The sequence below is a fragment of the Helianthus annuus genome, chromosome 8 (assembly GCF_002127325.2).
Source record: "Helianthus annuus cultivar XRQ/B chromosome 8, HanXRQr2.0-SUNRISE, whole genome shotgun sequence".
Taxonomy (NCBI): domain Eukaryota; kingdom Viridiplantae; phylum Streptophyta; class Magnoliopsida; order Asterales; family Asteraceae; genus Helianthus; species Helianthus annuus.
This window is the reverse complement of record NC_035440.2, coordinates 32925792-32950199: the sequence shown is the minus strand read 5'-3', so window position 1 is coordinate 32950199 and position 24408 is coordinate 32925792. Positions and strand designations below refer to the sequence as shown.

At 35.9% G+C, this 24408-nt stretch overlaps 1 protein-coding gene across 1 annotated transcript; it reads right to left on the bottom strand.

The window, feature by feature from the left end:
- Positions 1–13876: 13876 nt before the first annotated feature.
- LOC110891539 lies at positions 13877–14896 on the bottom strand. Its single transcript, XM_022139246.1, has one exon. It carries the CDS (start codon positions 14894–14896, stop codon positions 13877–13879), a length of 1020 nt encoding a protein of 339 aa, XP_021994938.1.
- Between the last annotated feature and the right edge of the window lie 9512 nt (positions 14897–24408).

The following is a 24408-nucleotide window of genomic DNA, read 5'->3' as shown; positions in this document are numbered from 1 at the left end:
TGTGGAGTGTTAAGCTTTGTTTACCTGTTCTACTTATATAATGAGCTTTTTTTTGGCGCCAGGTTGATATATGTTTTTGGCACTAAAAATATTAGTAATTTTTTATGTGTATTTTGTGTATCATTTGTTGTGCCATGTGGGATGCAGACCTATAATGTGACAGGTAATTATGGCGTTTTGAAAAGATAAATAAATTCAATTACGATGGCGTGGCTTTTAATATAATAAATGTTAGTAATAAATTTTCCGTCGTTTTCAGTAGCTGTTTTGTTCAGCTTCATCTGTTAAGGCTGTAACACGTCTCATCTTTTCAGAGTTTGGCGTTTTGTATTTAATGGCGTTTAGATAAGGATGACACATTGTTTTATACATTATTTTAATGGCGTTTAGTTGATTTTTGGAGTTTTTAATAATAACTGGTTAAAGTAATTTTATTATAAGTTTTGGTATTTTGGCATTTTATATAGCAACAACGTTTTTGATCAGGATCCGTTCTCACAGTTTTCATACTATTAGGCGTTTGATGTTTGTAGCATTTTGGCGTTTTATAAACATATTTTTTTTTGAAAGAAATAATGTATTTTATCAGTGGAGAATTAGATAACAAACAACAGAAAATGATCCCCCAAAAATAAAAAAAAATAGAAAATGAAAATAAAATTAAAAATGCTAATCCAATTTCTCATCCAAATCTTCACTGTCACCAACCTCTTCTTCTTGAAGTTTTTGTGCCTTGAACCTTTGAATAACTTAGATAGATGCTGATTTTCCTACATAACGTCCGTCCTTTAGACGAAGCTGATCAGTGGCATCCTGTTTTTTGGTGTGATCTATTGTTGTTTGTTGAGATGTTGTTGTAGATCAAAGCCTGTGTGGATGCTATTATTGTCATGGAGTCCAAAATAGCATTTACATTGGGATCGATCCATTCATGCCATTCAAATATTCATCAAGAACAAAGCACACAAAATGACATATCACTTTCATCAGGCTCTTTTTCTTGAATATTTGTCCATCTCATTCAGCAAAATCTTATAGAGATACTCACCTCAGGTAAGAATCCATTCAGTGAAACTTCATGCAGAACAATACTGAATATCCAAGAAACGAGGTTTGCCATTTGTGGTTTTTTAACCATTTGTAGGCGTTTTAAAGTGAGTGGTTTTTAGGAAACATGACATTGTTTTTGGGTGTGATCAATGGATTGTGCAGAGACGATTCTCTTTATAGGATGTTTTTGGCGCGTAGTTTAGGCGAGATTTTATTATAATAAATGCTATTAATAAAGTAACCGTCCTTTCAGTTACTGTTTGTATTTACTGTTTTGTTCAACTTTATCTGTTCAGGCTATAAGACGTCCCATCTTCCAAGTTTGGCGTTTTTATATTTAATGGCGTTTTGTAGACCAAGATAATAAAATACACTAACATAGAAAAAATTACACAGGAAAAATAGTTTTTATTATTTGGCGTTTTGTATTCAATGGCTTTTGTGGTATTTTTTGGCGTTTTGTAACTAATGAGAGAAATATAGTATTTTATTATTTGAAAAAAATTACACAGAAGAAAACAAAAAAAATAAAACTCCTCGTCAGAAGGGATTTTGTCTGAGAAGTATCCATCACTTCTTTCGTATTCTTCTTGGAGTCTTCTTGTAGTCTCTCATCCAAGTCATCACTTTCACTTTCATTAGCTTCTTGTTCTTGAAGATTTTGAAGCCTCCATTTGAACATGTCCTGCATCAATGCCATTTTTATGTTCATGTCTGTGTTCAAAGATGTGGCATTGTGTAACTCTTCCAGGAACCCAAACCCTTGCTTGGTCATGATGTCTTCAAGCATGTAGTCTTCCGGCGCTCCGTTGTCACATATAAAGGTGACCATGTCTGTATCTTCATCAAAACGCCATGATGTGATGACTGGGTCCATTTTTGCATTTGCTTTGCTTGGTCCAAATTTTCTGGTTAATCTTCTCATAACCTTTTGTGTTTCATCACATTCCTTATCAAGAGGGATGCCAAGCGATAGGATACCCCTCTGTACATCTTCTTTCATTTTCAAAATGGCTTTGATTGTTTTAACAAACACTCTTCTTCTGTTGTCAAAATGTATTACGAATCTTCTAATTCTGAGGGTGTATCTCCATGAAACGATGGTTGCCATTTTGGCGTTTTGGTTAAAGATGACGTTTTTAGTATGATCAATGGAAGTGATTATGGAAGCGATGGTAACGTCGTTTATATAATGATGTTTTTGGCGCGTAGTTTAGGAGGGAATTTCTTCTAATAAATGTTAATATTGACTTTCAGTTTCTGTTTGTTTCTTCTACCTGCTAAGTCTGCAACGCGTTTTATCATTAAGCTTTGGCGTTTCGTATTAATGGTGTTTTATTCGTTTTGAATGGCGTGTTGCTCATTTTTAGTTTGGCGTTTTGAATTTGAGCCGTAAAAGACCTTTTTACCCTTGATGAAGCGCGTCCACGTAATAAAATTGATGTTATTTAAGAAAACGCCACCGCGCCAATCTAGTCCATAGATTGTTCATAAGCGTTCTCACTGTTCTCACACTTTTCACCGTTTTTCCTAAATCCTGACCCTATATATATATATATATATATATATATATATATATACATATATCTCGTATTATTTTAACTCCACCTGTTAAATAAAGATCAATTACCCTAACTAAGAATAAGTCACATTAGAGACATGATTATCAGTTATCTATGTCTTTGTTGGACTTGAAAAGGGACCATGATTGTAAGGCTTTGAGGTGTAATGTTGTAGAAGAAGAGGAGCAGTTGGATGTCTTTAAACTAGACCTAGATTGGTAGTTCTATAAACGAGCTTTCCTCTAGGCTAAAGGAATGAGGTCACCTTAACCGAAGCCCTTCCATTTTAACTTCAAAAATATAATTTGTAAATTTAATAAAACCCACCAGTGACCTTAGTTAGGAGCCGAGTCTTTTCAATTAAATTCACCACACCACTTGCCAATAACTTGACTATTATTCATCTCAAGTGGATTTGAAAACCTACAACAATACTTATTGGGATATTGATATTCCCCACTCATTTCTATTACTTTCTGGTTTTATATTTAGTTTAATTAAACAAGCAAAAGATAAGTAACTAATTAGTTGATAATTTAAAAGTTAAGTAGTAAAAGTCGTGTCCTTTGGGTTTGATACTTGGTTCTTACATAAATTTTACTACAAACGTTAGGTAAACTTGCCTATTGTGTGTGTTTAGTCTAAGCAATAATCATTTATTATAAACTTAAAACGAGATAATCGTGTTCCAAAGTTACTAAAACCAACATACATAAAACACACACATCAACGACACTGTCATCACTCAAACCAATCACGAAAGGTGTTGAAATTTGTAACACTCGATTTTGATGATTTGTACGTTGGTATTAACCCCGAAAAAAATTCACGTCGATATATTGACAAATACAAGGAAGTTGCAAGAGCAAGTCTGGAACTCTTTAAAACATCATACCTTAAATGTTGTAAAAAACAATTTAAATATGAAACCTTGATGCAACTTTAATGGTTTATAATTCAAAACATAGATAAAAATAAGTATGTCGCAATGATGTATTCAAAACTTTATAAACCAATATGTTTTATAATTTACAAAAGAAAATCTGGTTGTAGCAAAACAAAATGAATAACTATATGGTTTAAATGGTAAATGTTCTTAAAGTTGAAGGTGACACATTGTAACTTAAGAAGTGGCTTAAACCACTTGTGCTCACACAATTTGTTTCTTGTGAGGTATATACACTTCATGCCGAAATTGACTTTTAATGTATATAACTAGTTTTATACTCTGCATGCATTGCGGTGCGCAAAACTGAATTGTTCTTTGTTTGATAACATATGTGTTTTGCTTATTTGTACATTACTATAAACAACATGTTCTTGGAAAAAAGTATAACAAGATGTAGATAAAAATATGCTCGCTAAAGAATTTTTTTATCAGAATTCAGGAACTACAGAATAACTTTATTAAAGTCTAAAGGTAGTAACATAAATTGACTTAAGAAAAAGAACAGAAAAAAACATAACATTTCAAGAAAAAAAGAACACAAATCACAAGGGGAAACAAACCCAAACACTCCACCACTTGCCTAGTAATATTAGAATTTGTTTTCATACACACACACACAAACATATATATATATATAGTGGAGAGTTCAAATGAGAAGAATTAAAAATTAAGAATAAAAAGAATAAAGGATACAAAGGTAATTTAAACAAATCATTTAATGAGTCTGTTATTTATTTTTGCTATTCAAATTAATGAACGTAATATCATTTAATGAGACAATCTTATAAAATAGTTATGCACCTTACACAATAAAAACAATCATGCACATGATCTTACATTTTTGCTAACCCCCTCACCCCCAAAAACCTAAACCCCCACCCACCCACTCGAAGCTAAATGCTAAAAACTAAACCATAAAGCTAAACCTCACAACTAAATGCTAAAAACTAAACCATAAAGCTAAACCCCACAACTAAATGTTAAGAAAGGTTTTTTTTATATTTTTATTAAAAATCGCTAATTTCGTCACTAAAAAAATAAAAAAATTGAACAACAGTACGCGAATGCACATGTGCATATGCATACGCATGTACATGTGCATCCATACTGTTGTTCAATTTTTTTTGATTTTTTTACTAACGAAATTTAGTAATTTTTAATAAAAATATAAAAAAACCACTTTTAGCATTTAAAATAAAAAATATTGAACAACAGTACTAATGCACATGTGCATGCGAATGCACATGTGCAACGTTACTTTTTGTTTAATTTTTTTTTATAAAAAACGCTAAATTTCGTCACTAAAAAAATGAACAACAGTACCGCTGCACATGTGCATGCGTATGCACATTTGCATCAGTACTGTTGTACCGCTTTTTAAGTGACGAAATTTAGTGTTTTTTATAAAAAATATTATTTTTGTGTTTTTTAATTTTTTTAGGTATTTTTTGGTTATGTTCACCTTTATAGCGAGAACCAACGTGAACACAACAAAATAAACCCACTACACCACCCAAAATCTAAAAAAACCTAAAAAAATCTAACCCCCCCACCGCATCCCCTAAAAACCTAAACCCACCAAGCTAAATGCTAAAAATTAAATTATAAAGCTAAACCCCCTCCAAAAACCTAACACCCACCCTCTAAAAACCTAAAAAAACCTAACCCCCACCCATGCTAAATGCTATAAACTAAACCCTCAAAAACCTAAAAAAAATCTAAAAAACACACAAAAATTTTTTAATAATTTTTTTTTATGAAAAATCGCTAATTTTTGTCATAAAAAATTTTATTGATAAAAAGTAGCGATTTTTTATAAAAAAGTATTAATTATTTTTTGTGTGTTTTTTAGATTTTTTAAGTTATTTTTGGTTGTGTTCACATTGGTTCTCGCGGTTCTCACAATAAAGGGTGGTTTCTAACGGATTCTTCTCCTATATATATATATATATATATATATATATATATATATAGGGAAAAGTTTATTGGGGAACACTAAAAAAGTGGAGAACCAGGGAACACTCTTAAAAATTATACTTAACATGTTAAAAATTATTTTTTTCTAAATTTGTTTGACGCCATTTCTTATAAATGCATATAGAAACATTTTTAATAAAAAAATCAAAAACAAAAAAATATAAAGAAAATATTTAAAAAATAGTTAAAGAATATATATATCTTATAAAATTAACTTAACATGTTAAAAATAAATTTTTAAAATTTTTTCTCAGCGCTTTTCCTTTTAAAAAAGGGTAGAAATTATTCGAAATAAAAAAAATAATTTTTGTAAAACTTTTTTTACCCTTTTTTTAACTTCTTTTTTCTATATTTTTAGTTTTTATTAAAAATGCTTCTACATATATTTATAAGGAGAAACGCTAAAAAAATTTTTAAAAAATTAATTTTTAACATGCTAAGATAAATTTTTAAAAGTGTTCCTCGGTTACTCACTTTTTTAGTGTTCCAAAGAACCTCACACTATATATATATATATAGGGGAAGGTTCAAATGAAAACCAATAGTTATTGTGAAAACTCGAAAACTAATTAAAAAAGCCAAAAAAACATACAATTTTTTTTTTATTTTTTTTTCAAACCAAATTTCGCACGTTTTTTTTGTATAATCAATTTTTTTTTTTGTGTAGTGCACATGTGTAATACTACACATGTGTATTATTACACATGTGTACTACAAATTTTTTTTTTTTTTGAAAAAAAGTTTTTTTATATATAAAAACCAGCGATTTTTATAAAAAAAAATTGAAATTTTTTTTTTGTGTGTTTTTTAGGCTTTTTTTAGTTAGTTTTCGAGTTTTCACAATAAAAGTGGTTTTCATTTGAACCATCCTACAGAACACTAAATATTGCGAGAACACGCAGAACACAATGAATCACCCATTTTTCTATCCTAAAAACCTAAAAAGTAAATGAAAATATTACAAATATAAGATTTATTGTGTCTTACACTAGAATTCAAAACAAAATATGGAAAACTTTCACTTTTTGTATAACCTACACATATGTAGGTTATGTGTAGGTTAAATTACCAACATGTATGTAGATTATGTGTAGGTTAAAATCTTTGGTTTTTTTATGTATATGTAATACAGATATGAATGTAAGTAACATAAAATTAAAAAAATATATACTTTAAATCCCAAATTTAGTGTTTTAAAGTTGTTCTTTTTGTTCTCGCAATAGTTAGTGTTCTGTAATGATCCTCATCCTATATATATATATATGAGATCTCGTATGATCAATTTCATTTATTTAGTGATAATATGGTAAAACTGATTTTCAGTAAAAGAACTGATGTATAACCATTTTGAGGGAGACAAGACAAAGCGTATGATAACAACATGATATCAATAAAGAGAGCATTGCATATGGTATTGATTTACAAACCTTTTAGGTATCATTTTCTAAATGGTTTGTTATCTAAACTAGTACCCAACCTGGTAAAAAAGATGCGTGAATGCATAAATTGTGCAAATATGCTATGATGTATAATCGTATGAAAATATGCAATACTTTTGTAGCATTTATCTTCCAATTCTTCAACACTGCTGTAACAGATTTTTTTTTTGATGCATTAACGGATAAACTCGTATAGGGATTGAACTCCTGACCTCCTACTTATCTAAGTTTTATCTAATTTATCAACACTGTTGGGCTATTCCCAAGTGAATAGAATCTCGCCTTCTTCTAGGTTTAATTTTTTGTAATTTTGTTTTTTATTCTCTCCAATTGGTTCATAGGTGAGTTGTTTACTCCACGGAAGAAATATAGGTATATTTTATTATTTTCAGTTTCCATAAAACCCTTATTAAACAAATAAAATCTACCACATCGTCACTCCACTATAGTTAATCTTTAGTTTATGGCCACTAAAAGGATTACATGGACCATGTCATAAAAACTTAAATTAGTGTGCCTAATCCTCATTCCCACTACTAATGGATTATGCCGCTAGCATATTCTGGTTATTGCAATTACGTACGTCCGAACTGATTATATATATTGTTAGAACTCATTATTATATTACTAAATACAAATTATCTAAATACATTATAGAACCTTTGATTGTATAATAAAATGTTTTCAAGTTAGGCGACAAACCTATTCGAAAGATTGTGAAGAACGATCATTCAAAGATTACGTTCGACTCCATCTTGTCACATTTGAATCTCAAATATGTTGACTACATTGTGATAATTTGAAACTGTGTGTCTATTTTACCAAGTGTTTAAATTCATAGTCATAGACAAGTAATCCTTTGGATATACTAGTGATAGGTTACAAACTATTGATAAAGTATATAATTTCATAAACTAATAGGAGTGTTAAGAATAAGAGACAAATTAGAGCCTTAAATTAAAAATTCAATACAATTTTCATTCTTTTTTCGATGATATTTGTGCCAATTAATTAGTAGTTTTAACATTTTTCAAAACACGGTTTATCATACACAATATCCGAACCATTTATGCCAATATTAAGAGTAAATTGCCATTTTAGTCCCTGAGTTTTGTCCAAATTTGTCATTTTAGTCCAAATAGTTTTTTTTTGCCTCTGGGTCCCTGACTTTTCCCTTTTATTGTCATTTTGATCACATACACTAACTCCATCCAAAAAATCCATCTTTAACCAGGGGTATTTTGGAGATTTTCATTTTAAATGTTTTCAATTGCCATTTTGATCCAATTCCAAAAAATCAAAAAAATTCCAAAAAATAAAAAAAATTCCAAAAAATTCTAAAAAATAATAAAAATTCTAAAAAATCATAAAAATTCTAAAAAAATACAAGAAATCCGTTCCGGCGCGAACCGTTTCGAACCCGAACCGTTTTGAGCTGAACCAATTCGACGCGAACCGTTTCGACCCGTACCGTTTCGACCCGAACCGTTTCGACCCGTACCGTTCGACCCAAACCGTTTCGAGCTGAACCGTTTCGACCCGTACCGTTTCGAGCTGAACCGTTTCGACCCGTACCGTTTCGAGCTGAACCGTTTCGACGCGAACCGTTTCGAGCTGAACCGTTTTGAGCTGAACCGTTTCGAAGTGAACCGTTTCGAACCGAACCGTTTCGAGCTGAACCGTTTCGAATCGAACCGTTTCTAGCTGAACCGTTTCGACCCGTACCGTTTCGAGCGAACCGTTTCGACCTGAACCGTTTCGAGCCGAACCGTTTTGACCTGAACCGTTTCGAGCCGAACCGTTTCGAGCTGAACCGTTTCGACGCGAACCGTTTCGAGCTTGACCGTTTCGACGCGAACCTTTTCGACCCGTACCGTTTCGACCGGAACCGTTTCGAGCTGAATCGTTTCGACGCGAACCGTGCCTCGAAACGGTACGGGTCGAAACGGTTCAGCTCGAAACGGTACGGGTCGAAACGGTTCAGCTCGAAACGGTTCGGTTCGAAACGGTACGGGTTGAAACGGTTCGCGTCGAAACGGTTCAGCTCGAAACGGTTCGGGTCGAAACGGTTCAGCTAGAAACGGTTCGGTTCGAAACGGTTCAGCTCGAAACGGTTCGGCTCGAAACGGTTCAGCTCGAAACGGTACGGGTCGAAACGGTTCAGCTCGAAACGGTTCGGCTCGAAACGGTTCGCGTCGAAACGGTTCAGCTCGAAACGGTACGGGTCGAAACGGTTCAGCTTGAAACGGTTCAGGTCGAAACGGTACGGGTCGAAACGGTTCACGTTAAAACGGCTCAGCTCGAAATGGTTCGGGTCGAAACGGTTCGCGTTGAAAAGGTTCAGCTTGAAACGGTTCGTGTTCGAAACGGTTCGCGCCTAAACGGATTTTTTGTATTTTTTTAGAATTTTTTAGAATTTTTATGATTTTTTAGAATTTATATTATTTTTTAGAATTTTTTGGAATTTTTTCGATTTTTTGGAATTGGATCAAAATGGCAATTGAAAACATTTAAAATGAAAATCCCCAAAATACCCCTGGTTAAAGATGGAGTTTTTGGATGGAGTTAGTGTATGTGATCAAAATGGCAACAAAAGGGAAAAGTCAGGGACCCAGAGGCAAAAAAAAACTATTTGGATTAAAATGGCAAATTTGGTCAAAACTCAGGGACTAAAATGGCAATTTACTCCAATATTAATCTTCATATTGTTGTGTTAGGAGGAGATCAAACGAAAAGTTGATTTAGATAAAGTAGGATGAGAAGGATATATGTTAACCTTTTGTTTTTTAAAGAGAAAAATGCCCGAATAGTTCCTGTGGTTTCGCCTTTTTTCACCTATAGTCCCTATCTTTCTAAAACTACTTGAATAGTCCCCAAGTTTTCGATTTTTGTTCTCGGATAGTCCCTGGGTCTAACTTCAGTTATTTTTCTCAGTTAAGTGGGTATTGAAATGACCAAAATACCCTTTCCTTAAAAGGACAAACCATAGGGATTATCCGGGCACCTTCTCTTTATAAAACCCATCCACCCCTCATCTTCAACATTAAGAAACCCTAATACCCACACACTGCTTCTCTTTAAATCCACTACCAAACACCCCCTGCCTCTTGTTTTCCCTACCGACGAGCACAAGGGAGTCCGACTGGACTCCGGTGACGGGTCTAACTAGTTAATCCGCCGGCAAGACACCCCCAAACACCTCCCCTCGTCGACAAAACGGACCACCACCGTCCGGTGGTGCTGAGCGATGGCTGCGGAACCAGAGAGACAGAGAGGAAGAGAGAGAGAGACCGAGGAGAGGGAGAGAGATGGCGGAGGTTGGTGAGTGGCGGCGGGTCACGGCGGTTTCATTCAAACTGATTTCATTCAGATCTGATATACAATTCAGATCTGAAACACATCACTGTTTCATTCAAACAATCGAATCAAAGTTTTTTCTACATAATTTTCGAACATAATCAGTGAACTTTGTTTCGGTGAAATCGAATGAGTTTCGATTGATTTTTAACGTGTCTAGGACTGATTTGAATGAGTTTCGGTGATTTTCGAACTGTTTCGGTTTGTTGATTAAGAGTTTCGGACTAATTCGGTTTGTATCGGATCAAATTTGTTCAAGTTTCCGTGTGAATCAGTGTTTTTGATCGAAGTTTTGAGATTTCAAAAATTATAAGACTATTTTAAACTGTTTACATACTTATTGAACAACTATATTTGAACGAACTGATCTGAATCTGAGTTGCAGAAAGAAGCTGGTGTCGATTCGTATTTCGATCTAGTTTCAGATTGTTTCGTTTGAATTTCGGACAAATTCGGTTGATTTAAGACAAATTTTGATGTGTCGTATGTGCTTTTCGAACCGATTTTGATTGATTTTCAGAGAGTTTCAAGTTGATTTGATCTGTTTCGGATCAAATATTGTTAGTTTTGGACTGATTAAAAGATGGTGTTGGTGTCCCGCCTGAACAATGGTAAAAGATGGTGGTGAAAAGACGGCGTCTGAACACCGATAAGGTGTCGGCGCCGGAGATGAAACAACTATGGAGAAGATCCAACAGGTGGAGAAGAAGGGTGGGTGTGGGGGATTTTATAAATAAAAATGAAGAAGGTGCCCGGATAGTCCCTATGGTTTGGCCTTTTAAGGAAAGGGTATTTTGGTCATTTCAACACCCACTTAACTGAGAAAAGTAACTGAAGTTAGACCCAGGGACTATCCGAGAACAAAAATCGAAAACTTGGGGACTATTCAAGTAGTTTTAGAAAGATAGGGACTATAGGTGAAAAAAGGCGAAACCACAGGGACTATCCGGGCATTTTTCTCTTTTTTAAATTAATGGCTAAGATTAAAATGTAGGAAAAAAGATGGGTATAATAAGTATTTTTGGAATAGCTTATTTGTTAACTTTCTCTCTTCACATGCAAGACACATATATATTATCTTGTTTTTTTTAAACGTTCAAAACTTTTTTTATACGACATAACTTTTTTTTAAATTGTACCATAAAATAAGCAATTTTTATCTTTAATTTGAGTATTATACTGCTGTATAAAATATGACAACTATAACAAAAAAAAAAAAAAACTGAAGGACGAGAGTTTGTGTTTTACGACCAAAAAACCCTTTCATTCTACTTATAAGGAGTGTCACATATCACATCCACAATCCTTCTTAGACTATTTATGCAAAACTCAGTTTTTAGTGGATCTTCCCTTTGTTATGTTAATATGCCATCATATTAAGTAGGTATTTTGATATGTTTATTTGATTTCTAGTTTACTTTTTTTTTTGAACGGCAAATTTCATAAAAAAACGCCCCCTAGCAAGCCGCTAGGAACGGGCCAAAACAACAATTACAAGTCGAATAACATCCAACGATTCCAATCCACATTACAATTTTTTGATCGATTTTTAATCCACACATAACTGATGGCCTTGATATCGCCTAGGATCTTCTCTGGCTTCACTTCTTCGTTTTCAAAGATCGCTTTATTCCTTGCTAACCAAATGCACCAAAGGGACGCCATCAAGACCAAGTTTATCGCTTTCCTTCTTTGTTCCGAACCATTAACATGATTATGGATATTCATATAATCCTGAATTGATGAGAACGTGATATGAGGGATGCGACACCACACTCCGATCCTATGCCAAACCGAACTAGTAGTGTGACAAAAAGAAAACAAATGAGTTGCCGTTTCCGTCGTTCCGCCACATAACTTGCAATCTTCTAGCTGTTGCGTTATACCCCTATCAAATAGATTTTTAGCCGTGGGTATTCTATCCCGAAGGAGTCTCCAAAGAAAAATATTAACTTTGCTTGGAGCCCAATTATTCCACACATGAACCATGTTAGAGCTGTTGGAATCTTCAACCATCAACCTTTTCTTAATCTCATGAACAGAGAATTCAGCCTCCCCTTCAACATTCCAGCTCCACTCATCCTCTCCTCCACCAAATTGATAATTGTTAATCAGCCCCAATAAGTTTGCGAACTCAGCTTGCGGTTCCCCTGGCCCGATTCTCGACTTCCACTTCCAGCTGAACCTGTATTCCTGGCCCGAACGATGACACCTATCAGCAATTATGCATCCTTTTTCCTTCTCGAGAGTATATAAAGCTGGAAAGGCAAGCCTTAAGGGCTCGTTTAAAAGCCACAGATCTATCCAAAATCTCACTTTTTCACCGTTTCCCACTTTTGCTTTGATAGCTTTTCCCAACTCAATATTAAAAGTTAATGTATAATTTTCCAGCTTTGCTATAACTCCCCAAGTTCCTGAAATTTTCTTGTTGTATGGAACCGCGGGCCAAGTTCTCGGGGTCGTGTGTATAGCATCGATGAACCTTCTCCATAAATCTTTATCTTGCACTCTATATTTCCACCACCACTTCATCAACATAGCAATATTAGAGACCTTTAGCGGACAGAGACCCAACCCACCATCCTTTTTATCCTTAGTAATGTTATCCCAAGCGACCCAACAGGTACGTTTAGTGTTCACCGAACGACCCCAAAAAAAATCCCTTCTTTTAGCTTCCAAAATCTCGATAACCTTGGCTGGCGCTTTGTACAATGAAAAGTAATAAGTCGGTAAACTTTCGAGAACCGATTTAAGAATTGTAAGCCTTCCCCCCAACGATAACGAAGAAGCTTTCCAATTCGCCAATCGAGAATCAAACGCTTCTATCACCGGTTGCCAACTATTTATACGATTCATATTTGCCCCAACCATTAGCCCGAGATAAAGAAAAGGAGCTTTGCCCATTCTACAATTCATTTTATATGCCATGGAGCCCGTTTCCGAATCATTGACCCCTACCCCGATGAGACTAGACTTGTGGTAGTTAATGTTGAGACCCGACACGATATTAAAACATCTCAACAATCTTAGCAAATTAGCTGCATTCGATTCGGACCACTCCCCAATGATAAGCGAGTCATCGGCAAATAACAAACAAGAGACATTTGGACCACCGTTTGGAGCTTTAAAGCCTTTAAAAATCCCTTCTTCTACAGCCTTTCTTATCATCACCGTCAATGCTTCCATTCCAATGAGAAACAAAAAGGGCGAAATAGGGTCGCCTTGTCGAATCCCTTTAGAATATTTAAACTCAAACGTAGGGGCACCATTTACAAGGACCGAAGACTTAGCCGACGCAACTAAGCCCATAACCCATCTCCTCCATTTCTCGGGAAAATGCATGTTAACCATGATTGAATCCAAAAAGCCCCAACTTATATTATCATAAGCCTTTTCGAAATCAATTTTGAAAATCATACCTTGCTTCTTTGTTTTACGCATCCAAGCCAAATATTCGTTGACCATGAGAGGCCCATCCAAGATCGACCTCTTCTTAATGAACGCCGATTGGTTCTCCGAAATAATAGAATTCATTATTCGTTTCATTCTATTAGCCAACAATTTGAAACAATTTTAACCACCACTCCAACGAAATTGATAGGTCTAAAATCTTCCAGTCTAGTCGATCCTTTCACCTTAGGGACCAATGCTATGAAGGAAGAACAAAAGGACTGATCCAATGTCTCTTTAACATGAAAATAGTTCACCAATTCCTTCCAGTCCCTTTCTAGAAAATTCCAGAAATGCTTGATAAATTTTATATTAAAACCGTCGGGCCCCGTAGCTTTGTTACTCCCACAATCCCAAACCGCTTCTTTAATCTCGGAATGAGAGAAAGGAGCTATCAATGCCTCTTGCTCAAAAACCGATAATTCCTTGAACCCACCCCCGTCAAGACTAGGACGAACACCCCAGTTCTCTTTAAATCTCTCCTTAAAGAATCGATGAACCTCCTTCTTCACCTTGTTCGGGATGGTACACCACCTACCACCAATCTCTAACCCGTGAATCTTATTAGAGAGATCCTTGTGTTTTATGAGACAATGGAAAAAGGCCGTGTTATCGTCGCCCGAAGAGACCCATTTATCCCTAGACTTTTGACGCAAATCTTTGGTTTTTTTCCATTCTAATTCCTCCAGGTCTTTTATGCACTCCAGTCTAACCCACTCCTCCTCTTCCTCTAAGTCCCTTTGCTCCAAAATCTCATCCAGGAGAGATAATTCAGATTTACAGGACTCAAATTTAACTTCCTCACTTTTTTTATTAACCTTAACCCACTGTTTTATACCTTCTTTAAAGTGCTTCAACTTATATGCCAGTCTTATATCAGGAGGCCCATCAAAAACAAAAGACTCTTCTAGCTCCTTTACCACTTTATCGAAATCCGGAACATCAAGCCAAGAATTGTAAAACCGAAAGGGTGTCGGCCCGTAATCAAGAGAGGCTGACTTTAGCATTATGGGAGAGTGATCGGAGAGGTACCTAGGAAGGGCCGAGAAGCAAGAATCAGACCATCTGTCCACATACTTTTGATTCACAAAAATCCTGTCAATTTTACTCATTTTTTTGCCTTGCTTTTACAATAAGTGAATTTTTGACCCTGCAATGAGAATATTAGGGATGGATTGCTAACAAATTAATGAAGAAATGTTCACCAATGGATAAACGACATATAGCACCGACAAATTACCAACAAAATATTGCGGTATATTACTTTATTTCATTTAAAAATAAATAAGCAATATTGTCTTTTGTAAATATATAAGAGTGAAAATTAAATATTACTAGAATGAAAATGTACTAAAAATCTAGAAAAATACTATTAGAATGAAAATTAAATATTAAATATGTTTATAGATAATATATAAAATATATAAACAAGAAATAAGTCTAGTCAAATAGGTGAGGGTCGATGTTAGGTAGGGGTGTTAAAAAAATCCGGATTCAAAATCGAATCTGAAATATTCGAAAATTCGTATCCGAAATATCTGAAATCTCGGATATCCGAAAATTGGATAATCCAAAAACTGTTCGAATCTTCGTATTCGGATGTTGATTTTTTAAATTTTTGGATAATTGGATTATCCGATATCCAAAACTAAGGGTCTGTTTGGTATGGGGTAATGGAATGAGCAATGGAAAGGAATGGACGAGGTAATAGAATGGATGAGAGAATGCAATAGATCTTTAGCATTACATGTCTTGTTTGGTTACTATCGGGTATTGAATGAATTATTACCGTGTATTGTTTGGTATGTAAGAAAAAACGAAGGAATAAAATCGGCAGTGAGTGGTGGTGGTGGGTGGGTGGGTGGTGGTCGGTGGCAGTGATTGTGGGTGGTGATAAGTGGTGGCGGCGGTGGGTGGCGGTGAATGTGGGTGGTGGGTGATAGGTGGTGGCGACTGCGACGGTGATGGGTGGCGGTGACAAGTGGGTGGCGACGACTGTTTGTGGTGGTCGGTGGTAGGTGTCGCAACCCCCGTCCCCTAATTACCCGGGAACGGGCGGCCGCGACCAGCGTCAGTGGTATCGGTGATGCAAGGGTTGGCACTATTCTAGCATATTCGAAGAATAGCGTAGTGTAACCCTTACTATCCACTCCAGTAATTCTAAGGTTTAAGAATTTATTAGCTATCTCTTCCTTTTCATTAGGAGGACAAAATTTCTTTTCCACAATATTCTTAAATTCATTCCATTCCATATTGTAGACTCTGTCACTTCCCCTCTATTGGAGGATAGTGTTCCACCATTCTAAAGCTGAGTTCTTAAACAGATTAGAGGCAAACATTATCTTATCCTCTTCTGCGCACTTGCTTATCTTTAAGACTGCCTCAGTCTTTCCTATCCAGCGTAGAGCTGCAATGGCTCCATCATTGCCCGAGAATTCCATTGGTTTACAAGACTAGAATTCTTTAAAAGAACAACCATAAGACATGGTTCTTCTTCGATTTGGAATGAACACTTGAAGTATGGGTCCATTGTTTACGCTGTGTTCAGGTTCAGTAGGTGGTCGTTTACTGCCATTATTACTTTTATTATCCGCTTCCTTAACCGTTTTGATAATATATGGCATTGCGTCTATAATCCCTTGTCCCACTATGTGTTGGATGACACTATTATCTATTTGGTTTCCATTATTATCGTTATTCTGGTTTTCTTGATTCATTTCGTTGTCCATCTGGATTTAAACATTTGCCAAGTATTAATATCACAACACAATATTTAATGCGAATAATTACACAACAGCACATTGATCCAAAATCGTCGTCATTGCGACCTTTACTCTATTTTTTAATATGCATCTATATCTATTACAACTACAACTGGAATTGAAAATACAATACTAGTATGTATCAGTAACTATAAGATTATCTATTTTAGTTGATTATATATATATATATATATATATATATATATATTTTCAAACATACACACATATATATATTTTTTTATTATTATTATTACTATCCCTGACAGGGGTTCATCCAGTATTGCATGTTACGCTCGTCATATTTCTAGACGAGTCTGTCCCCTATCTGTCTCATCCTCTCACTTCCTTCTAATATCTCCTCACCAAAGGTACGGACCTCTTGCACATTCTCAGTGCTCATGGGTGGTGCGTGTGCTGGTATCGGGTCTGGGTATTGTGGCATGGGTTCTTCGTAAGGGTACGAGTTCTCTAGAATCTCCTTGATATATTGGTCGTTGTCCCAGTAGGGGTCTAGAGGGTCAAGGTCTGGGTAAGGTGCTAGGTTTTGCATGGGTTCGTCTTGTGGGTGGAGTTCTAGGTAGCTCCTATGGTCGTCAAACCATGGATCATAGTCTGGGGGATGGGGTGCTAGTACTCTAGGGATTTCAACTGGGTCAAAAGCAGGTGTTAGGATTTGGTTTTCTGGGTTGACTTCGATGTCCATAGGTTGTGTTGGGAATAAGGGTAGTGGCTGGGGTGCTATGAGTTGTTCTAGGTTCGGGTCGGCGGCTGTAGTTGCTAGTATATGGAAGTTTGCTGGACGTCTATTGATCATATCTTGAGTTTGAGAGTTCATTTCTCTATTAGCGGCTGCTAAAGCTCGCTGCTGCTGTAGTTTTCTCATCCTTTTTCTACGTTCATGAGCTCCTCTGCTGAACCATCCTCTCTTCTTGGGAGGGAATGGCTCTTCAGATTATGCTTTGAATATGAAAATCCCTTCTTCGGTATCAGCCGAATACCCCGAGGGGGTAGGCTGTGAAGAGGTTCCTTCGTCCCTAGGTGAGTTGGACAACTGACAGTAAGTGTCCAAAGGTCCTTGGTCACTCATACTGTAAACTAACAAATTGTCAAATAACACAAAACAATAATATACAGATATACACGTAATCACATAGATTATTTCCAAACATAATGAATAAAATTTTAGTGTCAGCAAAACACTTCTGTGGCTGAATCAGTGGCTGTAGCTCTGATACCACCTTCTGTCGCAACCCTCGTCCCCTAATTACCTGGGAACGGGTGGCCACGGCAAGTGTTAGTGGTATCGGTGTTCATCTATTTTGGCAGCGGAATTTACATCAGGACCGTAGTTAGGAAATATTTTATTAGAGTAAAACACCATATTTTATATTAATAAATATATTGGGATAAAACCCAAGTTTTACATTACAACCATTTTATAGGGACAAACCCTATTTTATTAAATAAAAACATCTTATTTTTGGTAACTTTTATAGCCACTTTTCCAAGCCTTCAGTGCTGTCCAGCTGGCTTCTATTTGGTTTTCACATTTTGTTACCTGAAACACATTTAAAAACATTTTGTCAGTGGGAAATACTGGTGAGTGAATCCCAATTTAATCAAGACGAGTTTTATCAATTTACAGTATTGAGAGCGATTAGAATGTTTATATCTACACAATTACTCATTCAGTACTGTCAATCCTGACTGGTGGGTCATATTACACATTGGCTATCTCGTTGTCCAATGGTAACGTGTTCCACATTTTGTATACATAACCCCAACATACCGGCAGTAATTGAAGAATTACAAAGGCTCAATCACTGCTAATCACATTGTAAAATATTTAAGGTTTTGTTAAAATAGTTTACAAAAAGGTTTACAAAAAGGAGATTAATCACATTGCAACTTTAGGGTTTTTCCTGTGATTTTCCTGGTTATAATCTATTAATTAAACAATGCACACGCGTTAGTATAATAACCAAATATTTACATTAGTTATACCCTCCCGGAGGCAGAACTCCAACGACTACATCGGGCAGAGCCTCAACAGCCGTTACGGAGTACTAGATCAATCGGGCAGCGTATCTAATAAGTAACCGGGGGTTATGATACTTACAACAAGGCAGAACTTCATTATCTAGGGGGGGGGGGGTATAATGCTCGGGTGTTATAATTACTATGCAGAAATTTGAGAGAAAAAGTGAATGTGAACGAGTTGGGACTGAAGGCCGATGCCTTCTATTTATAGTGTCTGATCAACACTTCCTCGCGGCCCGCGAAGGATCCTTAAGGGGTCTTCGCGCCCCGCGACATAGGGGGTGTAGGGTTTAGCTTGGTCGTCTCACAAGTGTAGGTCTGCCACGATCATGCCACGTGGCGGCCCCGGGACTCGCCTGATGGACTAGCTGTCATGGCCCACGACAAAGCTAGCCATAGGTTTCGTGGCCCGCGAGCGATGATGAAACTCTGTTTTTATTTAATTTTTATAAAATTAAAGGTAATTAGGGCCATTTTACGTATAGGAGGTGTATTTTAGGACGTATTGGGATGTTCTAAATGTTTTAGGAGTGCCGGGAATATTTTAGGAGGGTTGTTATATCCTCCCCACCTTGTTTTAGAACTCGTCCTCGAGGTCTACTGGAACAGGTGTGGATATTTCCTCTGCATCTCTGATTCAAGCTCCCAAGTGTATTCTGGTCCTCTCTTGGAATCCCATTTTACTTTGACTATAACTAATCTCTTGTGTTTGAGATTCTTGACTTTCCTGTCTTCAATTTGTAGAGGCCTTTCTACAAATTTAAGCTTTTCGTTTACCTCTATATCCTTAAGAGGCACTACTAGTGATTCATCGGCTAAGCACTTTTTGAGATTACATACATGAAATACATGAAATACATCATGTATTCCTGCCATTTCCTCTGGCAGTTGTAGCTGATAGGCTACAGGTCCTATTCTTCTAATAATCTCAAAAGGTCCAACATACCTGGGGCTTAGCTTTCCCCTTTTGATGAATCTGACTATTCCTTTCCAAGGAGAGACTTTTAACAATACCCTGTCACCTACCTGAAAATCTAATGGCTTTCTCCTGTTATAAGCATAACTCTTCTGTCGATCGCGTGCTGCTTTAAGTCTTTCCTTGAATTGAATGATCTTGTCTGTTGTTTCTTGTACTATTTCTGGTCCAGATAGTTGCTTTTCTCCAATTTCTGCCCAACAGACTGGAGTTCGGCATTTTCGTCCATAAAGTGCTTCGAATGGTGCAGCGTTAATACTGGTATGATAGCTGTTATTGTAAGAAAATTCTATTAATGGTAGGTGATCGTCCCAATTTCCTCCGAAATCAATTACACAAGCTCTAAGCATATCTTCCATTGTCTAAATTGTCCTTTCGCTTTGTCCATCCATTTGAGGATGATAAGCTGTGCTTAGATTTAGCTTGGTTCCCATTGCTTTTTGGAAACTTGTCCAAAAATGAGAGGTAAATGGTTGCAAAAGTCGCTAGGCGCTCCCTAGTCGGTCGACCGGGGACTTGAGAGTACTCGGCATAGGCGGAGAGTACTCGGGGAGTACTCCGACATGTTAAATTATAAAGAAATTAGTTGTCGGAAATTAAATATATGTCTAGTAACATAAATTTACTAATATTTATAACAAAATATGGGAAAATGATATTCATTATTTAATATGATAGTCATATAAATTATATTTTATTATTTTTTAAGTCAAACTCGGCTCGAATTGACTTACTAGATCCGATTTTAGCCAAGGTTGACCGCGTTAGATCGATTCCGAGTAATTAGGCGGAGTTAGAGAAAGTCGCCTCGGCAGCCTACCTTGTAGCGACTACTCGGGGAGTACTCGGCCTTGGAAACCTTGTTTTATAACCATGGGTAAAACGGCTATCTCCATCAGAAACAATTGATAAAGAAATTCCATGTAATGAAACTATTTCATTTACATACAACTTAGCTAATTGTTCCATACTGAAAGTTTCCTTCATTGGTAGGAAATAAGCAGATTTGGTTAACCTGTCTACAATCACCCAGATTGTATGATTACCTTTTCTTGTTTTGGGTAATTTTGTAACAAAGTCCATTGTTATCAATTCCCATTTCCAAACCGGCATTTCTAACTGTTTCAATAAACCTGAGGGTTTCTGATGTTCAACTTTAACTTATGAACAAGTTAGACACTTAGAAACATAAGCTGCTATATCCCTTTTCATTCCTATCCACTAGAAATTCTTCTTTAAATCTTGATACATCTTATCACTTTCGGGATGCATCGTATACTTAGACTTATGGGCTTCCTTTAATATATGGTGGCGTAGGTTTCCTAATTTCGGTATCCACATTCTTTTCTTATGGAATCTCCAAATTCCATCAGTTCACTGTTCTAATTCCTTAATCATTCCTTTCAGTTTCTCAATATCGTCCTTGATTACTGATTCTTGTGCTTTTGTAATCTGTTCATTTAAATCTACTTGTAGATTTAATTTAAGAGAACGTACTCTTTTTGGCTTTTCGTGATACTTTCGACTTAAAGCATCGGCTACTACATTAGCCTTTCCTGCATGATACTGGATATTACAATCATAATCACTAAGTATCTCCATCCAGCGTCTTTTCTCATATTTAACTCCTTTTGCCCGAAAACATACCTTAAACTCTTATGATCGGTAAAAATGGTAAACTTACTACCGTAAAGGTAATGTCTCCAAATCTTAAGGGCACAAATTATGGCTCCTAATTCCAAATCATGGGTTGAATAATTTTCTTCATGATTCTTAAGTTGTCTAGATGCATAGGCTATAACCTTTTGACGTTCCATTAACACACATCCATAACCTAACTTAGAAGCGTCACAATAGACTACAAAGTCTTCGGTTCCTTCTGGTAACGCTAGTATGGGTGCTTTGGTTAATTTTTGCTTAAGAATTCTAAAGGCTTCTTCTTGTTTTGGCCCCCATTCAAACTTAACAGACTTACAGGTTAGCTTAGTTAAGGGAATGGCTATTCTAGAAAAATCTCGAATAAACCTACTATAATAATCGGCCAATCCTAGGAAACTTCTAACCTCGGTTAGTGCCTCAGGGGTTTTCCATTTGGTAATTTCCTGAATCTTTGTGGGATCCATATGAATTCCTTCATGATTGACTAGGTGTCCAAGAAACTGTACTTCTTCTAACCAAAATTCGCATTTTGAAAATTTAGCATAAAGCTTTTCTTTTCTCAGCAAATTTAGAAGTGCATGCAGATGCGCTGCATGTTCCTCTTTACTCTTAGAGTAAATGAGAATATCATCTATAAAGACAATTATGAATTTATCCAAATATGGCTTACATATTCGGTTCATCATATCCATAAATGCGTTCATAATGGCCATACCTTGTTCTGAAAGCGGTCTTAGGGATGTCCTTTTCCTATACCTTTAATTGATGATATCCTGAGCGTAAATCAATTTTAGAGAAAAATTGAGCTCCTTGCAGTTGATCAAACAGATCATCGATTCTCGGTAGTGGGTACCGATTTTTAATTGTGACCTTGTTCAATTCACGGTAATCAATGCACATACGCATTGACCCATCTTTCTTTTTGACAAATAAGATCGGTGCTCCCCATGGCGATGAACTTGGCTGTATGAATCCTTTCTCCAACAGTTCGTCCAATTGTTTCTTTAATTCTTGCATTTCTGCTGGTGCGAAACGGTATGGTGCTTTGGCAATTGGTGTTGTTCCTGGTAGCAGATGGATTCTGAATTCAACTTCCTTGTCTGGCGGTAATCCTGGTAGCTCTTCTGGAAATACGTCTGAGAATTGAGATACTACAGGGATATCTTTCAATTCTTTTCATTTAGTGTTAATGATTATAGAAATCAAATACACTAATGATCATTTTCTTACATAACTGGCCGTTTTTATCACATAGATGAATTTTGTAGTTCTAGATGGCTTATCTCCTTTAATTGTGATCTTTTCACCTTTTGGTGAATTTACTTGTATTGACTTTTGATGACATAGAATACTGGCTTTATTGGCTACTAAGCAATCCATTCCTAACACAACATCAAATCCTGCCAGATTCATTGGATAAAGATTTGCAATAAACTTTTGATTTAAAAATTCTATTCTTGCTCTCTGCAAGATTTCAGTAATCTTAATGGTTTCCCCATTTGCTGTCTCTACCAAACATTCTTGTTGGAGTTTAGTTAATGGTTGATTGAGAAATTTGCAAAATGAAGTATTAATGAAACTTTGGTTTGCACCAGAGTCAAATAATACTTTAGCAAAAACATCATTAACTAAAAACGTACCGGCAATCATGTCCGGGATCATTTTGGCTTCTTCTGTAGTCAGAACAAATGCTCTAGCATTCTTAGTAGTCTTGTTGTCCATGGCTGGAGCTAGTTTCGGACAGTTCGGCTTGATATGACCTTGTTCTCCATAGTTGTATCATATCCTACTGTTAGGTTTCTTCCTGCAATCTTCTTCCTTGTGTTTTGATATGTTGCAAAAATTGCAGTATATAGAGCATCTTTCAGAATGCTTTCTTTTGCAATATTTGCAGTAAGGAGCAGAAGTGGAAACTACATTTTTCCCACGATTGGAATTTCCGTAGCGAAATTCTTGGGTAAGCCTTTGAGCTAGGTTCCTTCTCTGGTTTTCTTCTTGCGTACGCACTAATTCATCAGTCAAGGTGTTTCCTAGTTCTACAGCTTCTTCTATAGTTTGTGGTCTATTTGCCTTGACTACATGCTTAATCTCACTAAGTAATCCCCAGATCTAACGGGAGATTAATACTGGTTCTGGTGATGCAAGGGTTGGCACTATTTTAGCATATTCGAAGAATAGCGTAGTGTAACCCTTACAATCCACTCCAGTCATTCTAAGGTTTAAAAATTTATTAGCTATCTCTTCCTTTTCATTAGGAGGACAGAATTTCCTTTCCACCATATTCTTAAATTCATTCCATTCCATATTGTAGACTCTGTCACTTCCCCTAGATTGGAGGACAGTGTTCCACCATTCTAAAGCAGAGTTCTTAAACAGATTAGAGGTAAACATTATCTTATCCTTTTCTGCGCACTTGCTTATCTTTTAGACTGCCTTAGTCTTTTCTATCCAGCGTAGAGCTGCAATGGCATGCCCGAGAATTCCATTGGTTTACAAGACCAGAATTCTTTATAAGAACAACCATAAGACATGGTTCTTCTTCGTTTTGGAATGAACACTTGAAGTATGGGTCCATTGTTTACGCTGTGTTCAGGTTTAGTAGGTGGTCATTTACTGCCATTATTACTTTTATTATCCGCTTCCTTAACCGTTTTGATAATATATGGCATTGCGTCTATAATCCCTTGTGCCACTATGTGTTGGATGGCACTATTATCTATCTGGTTTCCGTTAATATCGTTATTCTAGTTTTCTTGATTCACTTTGTTGTCCATCTGGATTTTAAACATTTGCCAAGTATTAATATCACAACACAGTATTTAATGCGAATAATTACATAACAACACATTGATCCAAAATCGTCGTCATTGCGACCTTTACTCCATTTTATAATATGCATCTATATCTATTTCAACTACAACTGGAATTGAAAATACAATACTAGTATGTATCAGTAACTATAAAAATTATCTATTTTAGTTGATTATATATTATTATATATTATATATATATATTTTTTTTTCAAACATATACACATATATTTATTATTATTATTATTATTATTATTATTATTATTATTATTATTATTATTATTATTATTACTACTATCCCTGATAGGGGTTCATCCAGTATTGCATGTTACGCTCGTCATATTTCCAGACGAGTCTGTCCCCTATCTGTCTCATCC

Excerpts from the sequence above, each read along its gene's own strand:
- LOC110891539 (XM_022139246.1), bottom strand. The coding sequence starts at position 14,896 with ATGAGTAAAATTGACAGGATTTTTGTGAATCAAAAGTATGTGGACAGA.